General features: G+C 35.0%; 1 protein-coding gene across 1 annotated transcript; it reads right to left on the reverse strand.

Annotated features, from left to right (window-relative positions):
* Window positions 1–6,615: 6,615 nt before the first annotated feature.
* LOC110890361 (gibberellin receptor GID1B) lies at window positions 6,616–8,769 on the reverse strand. The gene is made up of 2 exons (XM_022137958.2): window positions 8,470–8,769; window positions 6,616–7,892 (listed from the first exon to the last, which is right to left on the reverse strand). Exons 1-2 carry the CDS (start codon window positions 8,506–8,508, stop codon window positions 6,888–6,890), a joined length of 1,044 nt encoding a protein of 347 aa, XP_021993650.1. The 5' UTR covers window positions 8,509–8,769; the 3' UTR covers window positions 6,616–6,887.
* Between the last annotated feature and the right edge of the window lie 4,975 nt (window positions 8,770–13,744).

A 13,744-nucleotide genomic window follows, 5' to 3' on the forward strand; every position in this document is an offset into this window, starting at 1 on the left:
TTAACGAAAATCGAACAATGCAACTCTCCCATCAAAGAAGGTAGCACATGCAACTTTTCACGATGTTGCAACAATGATACTGCAACATCGATATTGAAAGGTTGATGTGTGGTGGGAAGCTTCATTGAACAATGATACTGGAACGATAACATGTAAACATAATCAACAAACATTCGAACAAAGAAGTGTAATAGGAGATTAGCGGCTGAATCACGAGAAAGATGCATTTGAGAGAGAGAGAGAGAGATACGCTCACAGATATGAGCGATAGAGATTTGAATGTGGAGCCAGATTATTAACCCTTATTTATAGGATTAGAATATATGGTTTTAATTTTGAATGTGGAGCCAGAATTTTGAATCTCGACAGATGTTTATTGGGAACTGATGTTTGATTATAAAATGTTGAGGACAGATGTTTAAACAAAAGTTTAGATGATATTTTATATTAGGCTTTTGTGGGTAGACCTTTCCTCAGCAGACGTTTGGATTTTGAATGTGGGCCAACTTTGAATTTTAAAGTGATTTATATATTAGACTTTATGATGTAATAATGACATAAGAAAAGTTTGTTAGACAGCCTCTCCTACTGAAACATCAGCTTTTTTTATGTTATTAGGATTCCTTCTTTTATAAAAACTATAGATATAGATGATGAGTACAGGTTTCTAAGTTTCTCTAACCTACATGTGTAGGTCTTTCATATAAGCATTTGAATGGTGTTGTTTGTTTCTGTTTTTCGTTTTGCTCTTTGGATTTTTTTTTTTTTTCATTTTGCTTTATTGTAATAATGATGATTTAATTGAATTATAAGTATCAAAAATATTAATATACTAAATCAGTAAATCCTTTATAGTATGGAGTTTTCATAGTCTATTTAATTCATTTTTAAGCATTACCTTTTTTTTCTTAAACAAGTTTTGCGAGTTACCTTACTAAATCCTTTATAGTATGTTAGTTTTCATAGTCTGTTTAACTCATTTTTAAGTAGTATCTTTTTTTCTTAAACAAGTTTTTTTTCGAAACAAGTTGCTTTTTTTCCAAACAAGTTAGCATTTTAAAAATATTTCTATTAAGCAATATAGATACGATAGATTTGGCAAAAATATCAATATATTAAAATGTTTATATTAAGTTTCATTCAAGATAGAGTATTTTTTTGGTTTGATAGTCTATACACGAGTGAGTGTCGGTACGTTAATGAACCGAACCAGTATTTCTTTTCAATGTTTTCGCTCGATATAAAACACGTGACGGTACCCATTTGAGTGACAATACCATAACAAACTTAACTGATACAGACCGAATTTCCGTAACGTAACACGATGAAATCCCACTACTTAATAATATCAAACCTACACGAGGACTTCAAATAATAATATATTTATGAACACATACATCGTTATAATAAAATAATGATATACCAGGAAAAAGAAACAGCATAACTAGGAATGATTTTCCATTAAAGTTTGATTATATTGTCGTTTGCGGAAATCATATTAAAAGAAACAAAAAAATACAGCTAAGACCATGCGTAATGGTTAAACATTATAATGCCCCCTCCATGGGGCGTTTTGCGCCATGTGGCAGCCCAATCAGCAAGGGGCATTATACCATAAAATGGTGTAGTGGGGCATTATTCAAATAATGCCCATGCAATCATTTCCTAATTATTTTTTTTTAATTTAAAACATAAAAAAATACAATACTAAAATATTAAAAACAGAACTTAAAAATAAAGAAAATTAAAATACAGAAAATAAAAAACAGAAAGTAAAATAAAAATACAGAAAATAATAAAGTTTAAAAGTATAGGGGCCTAAGTGTCAATATCAAAGTTTAAAAAAAAAAACCTTTCTTCTTCTTCATTCCCATTCTTCTTCCCTTCTGCAAACCCTGCAAACCCAGAAATCCGGCCAAAAAAATCCGGCCAAAAAATCCGGCCAAAAAAATCCGGCCACAACCCCATCTCTCTCTCTAAACCCACATGTCCTCAATTGATTGGGCATTCAAACCATTGTTCAGCGTTTTTAAAACCACGCCACCACCATTTTTTTTCAAAAAAAACGCCCGGAAACGCCCCATGTAATGGGGGTTCCGGCGTTATCCGGCGTTTTTTTGCAAATTTTTTTAAAAAAAACGCCCCGTTACGGGGGGTCTAACAGAGAAATGTTTTTCTTCGATAAAACGTGTCTAGTAAGTAATAAAGTCAATAAGTAACATTCAAATTTGAAAAGTCTACAATGGTTGGGAACATAGTTTCATCATTGCCCATTATTAAATCCTTCCCTTTGACGTGGAGTTAATTTCGATGGTATTACAACCGAAAATGTAAAATGTATAATAACTAGTAAATTTACCCGCGCGTTGCAGCGGAGCCAAAACTTAAAGTAACTCGAATTTATACCGTATAATGAAAACGTATCATGTTTGACCTAACTTATTTCCAAACAAAATTTACGTCAAAACGTAAACTAACTACAAATGTACAAAAACCTAAGCACGAAACGTATTATATTTGGCCTGACTTGTTTGCGAAAGAAACTTACATTGAAACATGAACCAACTTAAATTTATGGCGACACGTACATAAAAATAAACACGTAAGAAAATAATGCTATTTATGTTAAAGAATGGTGCGGCGCCCTGAGGCGGAGTTGAAGCGTAAAGTAACTCGAATTTATATTGTATAATGAAAACGTATTATAACTAAACTGACTCGTTTTCGAAAATAATTTATTTCAAAATAACGTAGATCAACTGAAAACAAACATAAAAATAAACACGAAAATGGATTATATTTGACCCGACTTATTTCTAAAAAAAAGGTTATAGCAAAACGTAAATCAACTTAATTTATATCGATAAGTATGCATGTAAATTCATGGCCAGCCCTTAGGGTGGGCGGGGAGGACCACCGGCCAGGGTCCGATTGTTCGAAGGGCACGTTATTTAAAAAAAAAAATCCAATATGTAAATGTAAAAATAAATATATCAATGGGTATGCTCATACAAACACCAACATTGGCCCACTTACAAAATAATTTTTATGGTTTAGATTAGTTATTAGCCCATTGTCATTAGGTTTAAACTTTTAATGAGCCCAATACCTAATTTCGTTAAGGCCTAAGGACACGTTTTTTCAAACTCGAACAGGATACATGAATTCTCAGAGCCGGATGTAAATCTTGATTACAAAGTTTTTAAAAAAGTTGAAGGGTCACAAGTGCTCGTACTGAAGTTTGAATAATAACAATGAAAAGAAAAAAGTTAAGTGATAATGATAACAATAATAAAAAAATAATAATAAAGAAAAGACAAAAAAGAATAAAAAAATAAAGACACCAAAATCAAAAAATTAAAATAAAATAAAACTACTGTACATCTCACTTGAATTTGTAAGTATATAGAATTGGTCTGGTTAAGGGACTGTTTGTTTACCTTTTAACGAGTCTCTTAATGGTTAATGGTTCAGACTATTTGTTTCATAAGCAGATCCCTGAGTGGTTTCGACATTTGCCTCTAAATGGTTAAAATTTATGCAGAATCTGAATGGTTAAGACCTCTAATCTGAATTGGTCAGACATTTGCCTCTGAACGGTTAAACATTATACAGGCTCTTAATGGTTCAGACCTATTACTGGTTTAGCACTTAATGATTCAGACCTTTTACTAGTTCAGTACTTAACCATTCAGATGTTGTCAAACAGCCCCTAACTCTATTTGAAACACGTTACTTTAAGGCTAGAGGGTATGGTGACATCTCATCCTTGGAGGACCATCTGCCACGTAGGCGCCACGTCACAGTCCTCCCAAGGATGGTCACTAGAGGGTATGGGAGGATGATCCTATCCCACCACTTTTTTTATTTTTTTTTAATTTCTATGCCCTATGTACAAGTATTGAAGCCAAATATACAAATCCCTAACACAAACAAACAACAAAGGGGGCCACCACTGGAGGACCGTCGCCACCGTCTATTAGACGTTGAAGACGGGACGGGATGGAGGACCGGGGGGGGGGGGATGGGACCGACGCCGACGCCGGTGGAGGACGGGATGCCATACCGTGCAGCCTAAGATATTTGAATCGCTAAACCAAATAGAATGATGAGATCATATTTCAATAATTTTTCTTGTCTTTTTTCAATAAACTCGAAAATATAGGAACTAAGCCAACAAAATCAACAAATGTTTAGTTATCAATTAAAATTTATACTCACAAACATAGAAGTCGATGACATTTTCATTTTCAGATAGGGAACCAACATAATATATATATATATATTTTTAACGGCAAATTTGGATCACTGACGAACCACTGGAGTATCATCGTGCCACCAGCGGAACCATCCGATCATATCCATCTCCACTAGACATAATGCCTATACACTAATTCATGAGGAAACCAAATAAATATGGGAAAACCCTCTTGTGGGAATCGAACCCAAAACCTATTGATCCTAAAGTCTTATCCCACCCCAACAGAATATATTTATCTTGAAATCACTAAGGAATACAATAACTTTTAGTTAATAATAGTGTATGTCCTTAGTATTAGAAGATACATGTAACATTAGTATTGGTGTTAATAATTTCTTGATGAAAAAGATTCAAATAAGTATCATTAAATTAAAGTAAATAGAAATAATATGAATAATATTTAGTTATTGAATTATACTCAACTGATAGTTGAGTTCTCTGTTATGCCTTTCTTATATTATAAATCTTATTTCAAAAACTAAAAGGTAAGCTTTTTAAATTATACTTGTTTAAAAGTTTTAATTTAAACTAGCCTTTCTTCAACATTGTCTAATTACAAATATATAGAAACATATAATTGTTGTTTCATGATTCATGAATTTTTATTTTATTTGTTTTAAGTCAACCCTAAATCTACAGGGAGACCATTTCAATACATTTGTACCATTGAACTAGATATTCTTTGGTTCATGATTCATGCACTAAAAACACATTTATAAACAAGTTGTTTTATTCCCTTTAACTTTTGCAATAATACCAACTAAAACCCTTGAAAACATGACAATGATAAATCAAATCACATCAAAATCAATAATTTCCAACCTCAATCTTGTCCTCACTTCCCCAATCATTTCACATCCTTTATTCTTGATTCACCATGCTCTACCCACTCCCATTGCTTCCTTAAACATCACACCATACCCTCTGCTTGTAGTTGAGTTTTATCAAGTGATATGCTAGGGTATTTAAGTTCCATTTATAGTGAGTCTGGGTGGTAAGTTTTTTTCTCAAGGTCTCAAGTTCAAGTCTAGGTGATAAGGGTTTTTTATTGAGTGGTTTGAATTGAGGATCTATTATGCGAGAGAGCTCTCTAGCGCGAACCCGGTTAAGAAAACGTATGCTAAACCTCCCGACATTCGCGAATAATTCACACCTCCATTTCCATTTTGATTTTTTGATTTGTGTTGTGTGTTTTATTTAAAGTACATAACTTTATTGTCAAAAATTTTATTTAAATAAATTCGGGTGCATTGTTACGATATATTAATTTTTGGTTTAATCTCATCTTTGTTTTACAAAAAAAAAAAAAAAAAAAACACTAAGTTACTATTTTATTTTTTTCTTTATTGTTTTTTTTTTTCTTTAGAGTTTGACTTTCTGATCTTTTCTAACTTTTAACACATTGTTTTATATAAATTCAAGTATATTGTTGTGGCGGACTTATTTTCATTTACATATTTATACAAAGTTTAATCACAAACTAAGTTTTACTCAATATAAATTTAAATATTTAACAAAAATCAGTATGTAATAAAATTTATATTTGAGTATATCCAAAAATAAAAAAACATTGTCAAGTTTATTCAAATTAGTATAAATGATTTTATAGTAAAGGTTATAAACAACAAAATGGGCATGAAGTCCTAAATTAGAATCTTGATATTCATCCAATCCTCGATACTAGCCTTCAAGTTTATGTTGGCCTAACTTTGGAAGGCAAGTCCTCACTCCTCACACCCTATGAACGAATACGCAAATAAAACTTTTAACTTATAGCATCTATTACTAGTATATTACTGTTACATACCAAACGAGAGAACTCAACCCAAAAGACTAGTCTGGTGGGTGAGAGAGCTCATTTGGTATATAAATCCCACATCAGTTGCCCATACAACCGATGTGGGACAAGTCCCATACCTTGCAATGGTATTAGTCCATAACAATTACACAATGAACTTAATAATTCGGTCAACCAACCAACTTCAAAACTTACATAAAAATGACAAAAATGTTCAACCCTCAGGAACGATTTTGGCAATTTACTCAAAATAAAAAGTCGTTCAATTTTATGGTATAATTTAAAAAAAAACAATGTATAAAAAAGTTATGAACGTTTAAAAAATAGGAGAAAATGGCATGTGACTTACATGTACATAATCTTTTTATTCTATTTGACAAAATTAACCTTCTCACTTGATTTCTTTTAGGACACTTGTAACTATATAGTGACTTCTTACACTTTTTATCTTTATAATCCTTTCTAGAATAGCTCAACCCTAACTTTTGGTATATAAAAATAAAAATCAAACACCTTTAGCTTCAAGTAATCTTACTCGGTTGCTACAATCAAACCATAAACCAACGACACAAACGTTTATAACTTATATACTTGTAATAGATCAACAAAATGAAATAATACTTGGTGCTATTACAAAACAAGTGCCACTGTTGTTCTTCAAAGTTAGCTTCCATTAACAACCTATATAAACCTTCAAATTTTGTAGGGACTTTTCTTACCAAGAAATCCCACATTTAAATCCAACAAACCTCAAGAAAATTAGTACTAGTAGTAAAAATGTCAAACGACTGTCTTGTGTGTTCTTCGGGTTCTTCGATCCCATGAGTTTTAACTTCGGACAAAGTTCCTCATTTCCTCCATCAACGTGTAGAAATGGTCATTGTTTGGCAAAAAATAGAACCCGATCGTCGCTTTCTCCAAGAACAAAAGCTTCACGTCGTGCCCGGACTCTTTCAACCCTTCGACATACGCCAATTGCCAGTCTTGAACAAGATCCAGCCCGGCCACGACTACTAGACTTTTGGGAAAGTTAAGCCCCGAAAGACTCGACCCACGAGGACCAAATATGTTACACGCGGGATGATCTCTATCCTCGCCTTCGGGCAAAAACGCGCGCCAATACCAATCTCTATCTTGCAACTTAACAAAATACTTCCCATCGAGTTTCATCTCGGACTCCGTCCGTTGTTCCCCGCCGAACAACGGATGCAACAATATGCTCCCGAGCACCTCCACGTTGCTCATTGCAGCGCGATGAGCAACATGGTGTGCAATGTTCCCACCGGAGCTATCCCCGGCTAAATAAACATGAACTTTAGATTCTTTCCCACTCAAAAGCCATGATCTTGAATGCACCCACTTCAAAGCCTCCCAACCGTCTTCATAAGCACTCGGATACCGGTGCTCCGGTGACCGCCTATAGTTCACCGAAACCACCACCCCTTGAACAAGCCCGGTTAACCGCCTACAAAACGTGTCATAAATCGCACTATTCGCAGATGAATGCGTAAAACTCCCACCGTGAAAAAATATCACAACAGGAACAATTTCCGTTGTGCTCAGCGGTTTTTCGAGTTCTATAACCCCGGCGCCGAGCTGCTGGCCGGTATTATCTTCCTTAGGAGCACATCTGTAAACCCGGTTCACCAAACTGGTGGACCGGTCCACCACGTCAAAGGAGTACACACCGTCGACCGGAACCGTGTTTGCGGACACTTTCCGGTCCAGAAACTCGGCTAATTCCCGGTTAAATGTGCCGTCCGGTCGCCGGAGCATGTTGTATGCTAGCTTGAAATTTGATATTAAGATCCATGTGTGAAGTGGAACAACTTTCTACAAAATAATAAAAAAAACATAATTTTTTTACACAAAGTTAGTTACAAACATTTTTATTACAAACTTATGGAATAAGTATAACACAAAAAGGGGGAATTTAAATTATCATAAAAACCCTGAAAATCATGAAAATTTTAGCCCCAAATCAGTCACCATACAAAAAAAAAAAAAAAAAACCCAGAAAATATAAAGTTAAAACCAAATTTAAAAGGTTAATATTTTAGGGAATAACACAACAGGGGAATTTACAAATTACAGTTACAACCCATTTTAATGATCAGAAAAAACAACCTGGATATCATGAATTTTTTTACTTTTTAGCCCTAAATCAGTCACCATAAAAAAAAATAAAAAAAAACTTTCAAAAAATAAAAAATTTGGTAAATTACCCAAAACGTATATCAAAAAACACAAACTATCAACAAAAGAGATTTAACCATTTTAGGTGGAACACAAAAAACAAAACAAAAGCAGGCAGAGAAAACAGATCACAAAATCTAAAATTTTCAAAAAAAATATATATATAACTTATAAATATAAAATATAAAATAAAAGATAAAAAATAAAAACTTACCTTGGCCTCATTTGCGTTAATTTCATTACTTCCAGCCATCAAGAACCACCACACCCACTTGTCGATCAACTTTCCGGTAAATTTTACGGTCAAACTTCCGGTCAACTTGAACAAAGAAAAGAGAACACTAAAATCTGCAACACCCACTTGTAGTTTTTGTTAATTTCTTGTATGATCAGAGAATTTTGCAAAAATATGATGGAAAAAGAAAACCCAGAAGGTGAATTTAGAGAGAGAAAGAGGGGATGAGAGAGAGAATTTAAGGTGAGGAGGAAGACGGTGGTGGACGGAGGTGTGAGAGACGACAAAATCAGGCGGCCGAAATAAACTTTTTTAAGTGGGGCCCACTGTAATTATAGATATAGTATTTGTAATCTTGATTTGTAATCTGTTTGTTTGAGATACTGGTGAGCAATGATGGGAGATTCAGAGAAATTTGGGTTGGATTATTGAGCCAAACGAGTTTTACTGGTAATTTTACTGTCGTGCTTACAGGCGAATGGATTACTGGGTTTTCTCCTAAACTGATGATGGACTCGGATTACTTTTGAAGTACTCCGTTTGTTCAGTAAATGTCCTAAAAGTGCTTGAGATTGATTGTGTTTGTGGTTAAAAAATAAATGTGTGTGTGTTTTAATTTCAATCCTTTGGTTTTGGTGTTAATTGCTTTTTTGGATGTTTGCTTTAATAAAAACAAATGTAATTATAACAACTCCACCTAAGTCTTCTTTCTTTTGTCTTGTATAACTTAATTCATTGCATCTATATGAAAATTCTTTCCACTATTATATTTGTTTTTTTAGGTGAACTATATATGGAAATTGCTAGTATTTATTGGTGTATATGTATTGTTATGGTATTCGGTGGTTATTGGTGGTGGATTGGGGATTTTTATTTGTTTGGGTAAAAATAAGGTACAATATAACAATTTTTATATAAATTCTAATCAGTAAACTTTATTAAATGTAATAAACTTTATAATTGTTATCTATGTGGCTTTTTTTCTTTTTAAATACGGTTTATTATGTATATTATCATTTGTAACACTGTAAAATGCTTCTTTTTCAACATGATTTTATCATTTGAAAACAGTTATTTACAAGCATTAAGAAATTGTTTATCAATTCGATTACGAAAATTTGACTTAACAATCTTTATTGTCGAAAAACATCTTTTGATTGTTTAGATTGTAATGGACAAAACTAACGTTAGTTGTAATTGTAATAATCGATAAATCAATAGGAGAGATGTATGATTTCTTGTTTCCACCATCACTCTAGCATGACCGATAATATCGTTCAAGTTCGCAAATACCTTATCTTTTAGCAGATTGTCAATGTAGACGTCAAGTGATGTGCATGAACAGTTTTTCACCATCATCAAAATCATATGGATAAGACTCATGAAATCACATTAAACCTAGAAAATTAGTCATAAGGGTTTAAAAGCCGTCACGTTTTATACTAATTCAGTATCAATCTCATCAAAGCGATCACGAATAGCTTGAATTACCACAACAACAAACATGTTCAAACAATTAAGCTTATATTAATGTTGATCGCTGAAGTTATACATCTATTTTTTTTTTCTATCAAACTTGGTATATGATGTTTAGACTCAATCCATAATTAAATAAGCATAAACTTAGCTGAATTGATTCGAGCATTTAGTCAATCAATTTCAAGTAGCTCACAAACGGCTCACTCATTTACACTATGCTCATATATATTAACTTACTTGCAAGGTGTCCTCACGATGTGGTGGGAAACACAGAAATTGCAATAATGTGCATGGTTCGATTGCTTCAATTACTCAACCAAACTTGGACACAAGTAATCGGTTAGTCAATTTTATTAACCAATGTGTTTTCAGTTAATTAGTTTGGCTTATTCTATTAGATTGACGGTTTTTAGTTCAGTTTGTTTAATTTGGGTTAATAATCAAAACCAAATTTGGGCTAAAACTTTTGTTTAGAAATGTGGTATAAATACATGAAAGTGAGGTATAAATACATGAAATTGATGTAAGAATAAATGAAATGGTAGTAAAAAATATGAAATCGATGTACAAAATGGATGTACGAATAAATGAAATGGAAGTACAAAAATATGAAATCGATGTACAAAATATGAAATACTATAAATCAGAAGTATAAAAGTTATAAATATATAGAAATATGAATTGTCTGGTTTAGTTCAGTTAATTTTGGTTAAACGGGGTTACAAAAAAAACTGATTACTGGTTTCTGGCTAATTCGGTTTTTTGCTAATCAGTTTTCAGTTAATTCAATTTTTGTTTGATTTTTATTCGGTTTCGTCTGTTTTTTTGTTCGGTTTTGGTTAATGATTCAGTTATTACTCATTTATAGACACTGTTAATCACATAATATATCAATTTTTTTGATTAAAACAATTTTAGTAATACTATACTCAAATTAAAACAAAATTTAGAGAGAGACGTAAGGTCGCCGGTGGCTCGACGGAGATCTGTTGCCCGGCTTAGCGTGCGAGGTTTCCGGTGAGTAACACATCTGTTGCTATCCCGATCTCAACCTTTCATTCTAAGTTGTTCTTCACATCTCCCATTCGCTTACTGGGCCTTTTTCCATCGAACTAAGTGAGAGAAAGACTGCAACAGTCACGAACAGTCGCCGATATACCATATTCAACCAGACGCCGGTGGCTCGACGAAGTGAGACTGTTCGGTTTAGCATGCGAGGTTGCTGTGATTATCATACTATTTGTTAATCCAGATTACCTTTCACTCTAAATCGACCCGTCGATCTTCCATTCGCTTCCCGGGTTTTTGGTTGTCATCCTGTGGCTGTTCTCGCTACTAGTGAGCCATGACGGAGATGGGGGGAAGACAAGAGGAGATCAAAGAGGGGGAGTTACCAACACAAGGGTAGAACTACAATGTGAACGACAAACCTAGGAAGGAAGATGCCATTACGTTTTATGTTACGAACATTCCAATTGGGATAACGGATGCAGATCTTTGGAACGAGTGCAGAAACTTAGGATGGCTGGTTGATGCGTACATTGCAAAAAAAAGGACACAATCGGTAGGAGATTTGGCTTTCTAAGGTATGCCTATGTGAAGGAAGCAGAGAAGATGGTAAAGGCCATAAACCAAGTGTCGCTTAACTATACCAGATTAAAGGCTAACATTGCAAAATATAACAACGACAATAGAAAATTTAAAGCAGAAAAAGGGAAGGTTTGGCTCAACAAGTCCAAGGATCTTACTAATGAAAACAAGAAGCAAGAGTACACAAGGTTTCAGGGGGAGACGAGTCAAACACAGAAATTTTTGACAAATGGGCGTGGCCAAAGTCACTGGAAAGATGCTTTGTTGGGGATTAGACGATCAAATGAACCTGTTGGGGATGGTAAGGTGTTACACGTCCATAAAGAAGCGGAAACATTCAACCATTGGAACCACTATGCTTTCGTGGGATGTTTCAAGGATTTTGATGGCCTGAAGAAAGCTAATAGCCTTAAGGAACAGGTTAGCAGGCAGGGAGGTATACTTAGGTTTGTTGGTGGCCTGAATTTTCTGGTGAGTTTAATGAGGGAAAATCAATGCTGGTTACATTGGAAGGGTTAAGAGAAGGATGGGGCGGTGAGTTAGAAGAACTACACGTATGGGAAGGCCAAGTTATTCCGTACAAACGACTGGCTTGGCTAGCTATAAGAGGTGTGCCTATTCAATTATGGTGTAAAGAGATTATGAATGAGATTGCAGGTAGGTTCGGGAGAGTTGTTTGTGGATCCACTGCAGATACATGAGATCTAAACCTATCTATGGACAGTGTTGGTATTATTGTTTGCGAAGGTAATAGAATAGAAGAAAAAATGGAGATCATATGGAAGGGTTTAAGCTTTGTTGTTTGGGTATCTGAGATTGATGAAACATGGTATCCAGGCTACATCAAAAGTTCAAACGTCAGACATGTCTCAGTTTCTCCGGCGAGTCAATCCCCAGCTTCTGGTTCTCCGGTGATACAACCTCAACCATCGCAGGAAGAAAAGAGTGATTCTGGGAGCCTGGTAGATCCGGTGAACATTCCGGCAAAGGTAGACGAATCAACCGAAAAGACAAATGGGGGCGGCGAAAAGTCAGAAAACACGGGTTCCGAAGGGTTTCAGGGTGTAGGCATGTTGGAAGATGAGTCATCGGTTGAGATCCTCAACCAGGTCGAGGTTCCCGAGGCCGGTAAGATTAATGGAGGTGGGAACTTGGGAGACAACGTTGAAGTATTAATTTCGCATGCAGAGGTGGACGTGGGTAAACGTACTAGCCCAATTTAAGCAAATTGTGGGCCGGCCCAAGAAGCAAGTGACAAACTGGATACAACAACCCACAAAAAAAGAAAGAGAAACTTAATTGCTGATGTCAGGGACAATGCGTTGAAGCCCATCCCACAAGTTAGAAAAAACAGGGGTATTGATTTAAACGTCGAACTCTCAGATGAAACAAGATGGAACCCTAGGAAAAAATCGACAAAGATGAAATTCAGGATCATAAAAAATAAAAATCGAAGTAAACAAGTTCGAGTGTTGGAGGACTTCGGGGAAGAAAATGGTTACTCACTGGAAGATGATTTCGAATCGGATTGGGAAGAGGACGGCGATCCAGTTTCCGAATCTGTACCAGTTGCAGATCCAAAGAGTACATGTGTCTTTGCAGAAGTGAATTCAGGGCAAGCAGTAGACACGGAAGAAGAATGCAGAGGAACTGAAGAAATTGGGATTGCATTGGGATTGGATTTGTCGAAAAAACAAGAAACAGGTCGAAATATCATCATCGATGAAAGGGTGGATGCCAAATCCAAATAAACTGGACCTCACTAAATGTGAAAGGAGCCGGAGGGGCAGGCAAGGCGTCTCATGTCAAGAGTCTCATTAAAGAGAATAATGTGGGGTTTTTGGCTCTACAAGAAACACAACTTTGTAATATGTCGGAAGCGAAAATTCAGAAATTCTGGAACGTTTCGGCGATGGAATACGCAAAAATGGATGCTGCTGGAAGATCAGGGGGGATTCTCTCAATCTGGAATCCGGGTCTGTTCAAGAAAATTTTTGAGGTAACTGATCAAAACTTTGTATTGTTTAAAGGGGATCTGATTGGGGTTGGGTTGGAGATAACGGTGGTTAACGTATATGCACCGAACGTTGGTACGGAAAGAAGGAGGGTTTGGGATAGACTGTTATCTGTCACAAATAATATACAGGGGTTGTGTCTATTGATTGGGGATTTTATTGACGTTCGG

The sequence above is a fragment of the Helianthus annuus genome, chromosome 11, assembly GCF_002127325.2.
Source record: "Helianthus annuus cultivar XRQ/B chromosome 11, HanXRQr2.0-SUNRISE, whole genome shotgun sequence".
Taxonomy (NCBI): Eukaryota; Viridiplantae; Streptophyta; class Magnoliopsida; order Asterales; family Asteraceae; genus Helianthus; species Helianthus annuus.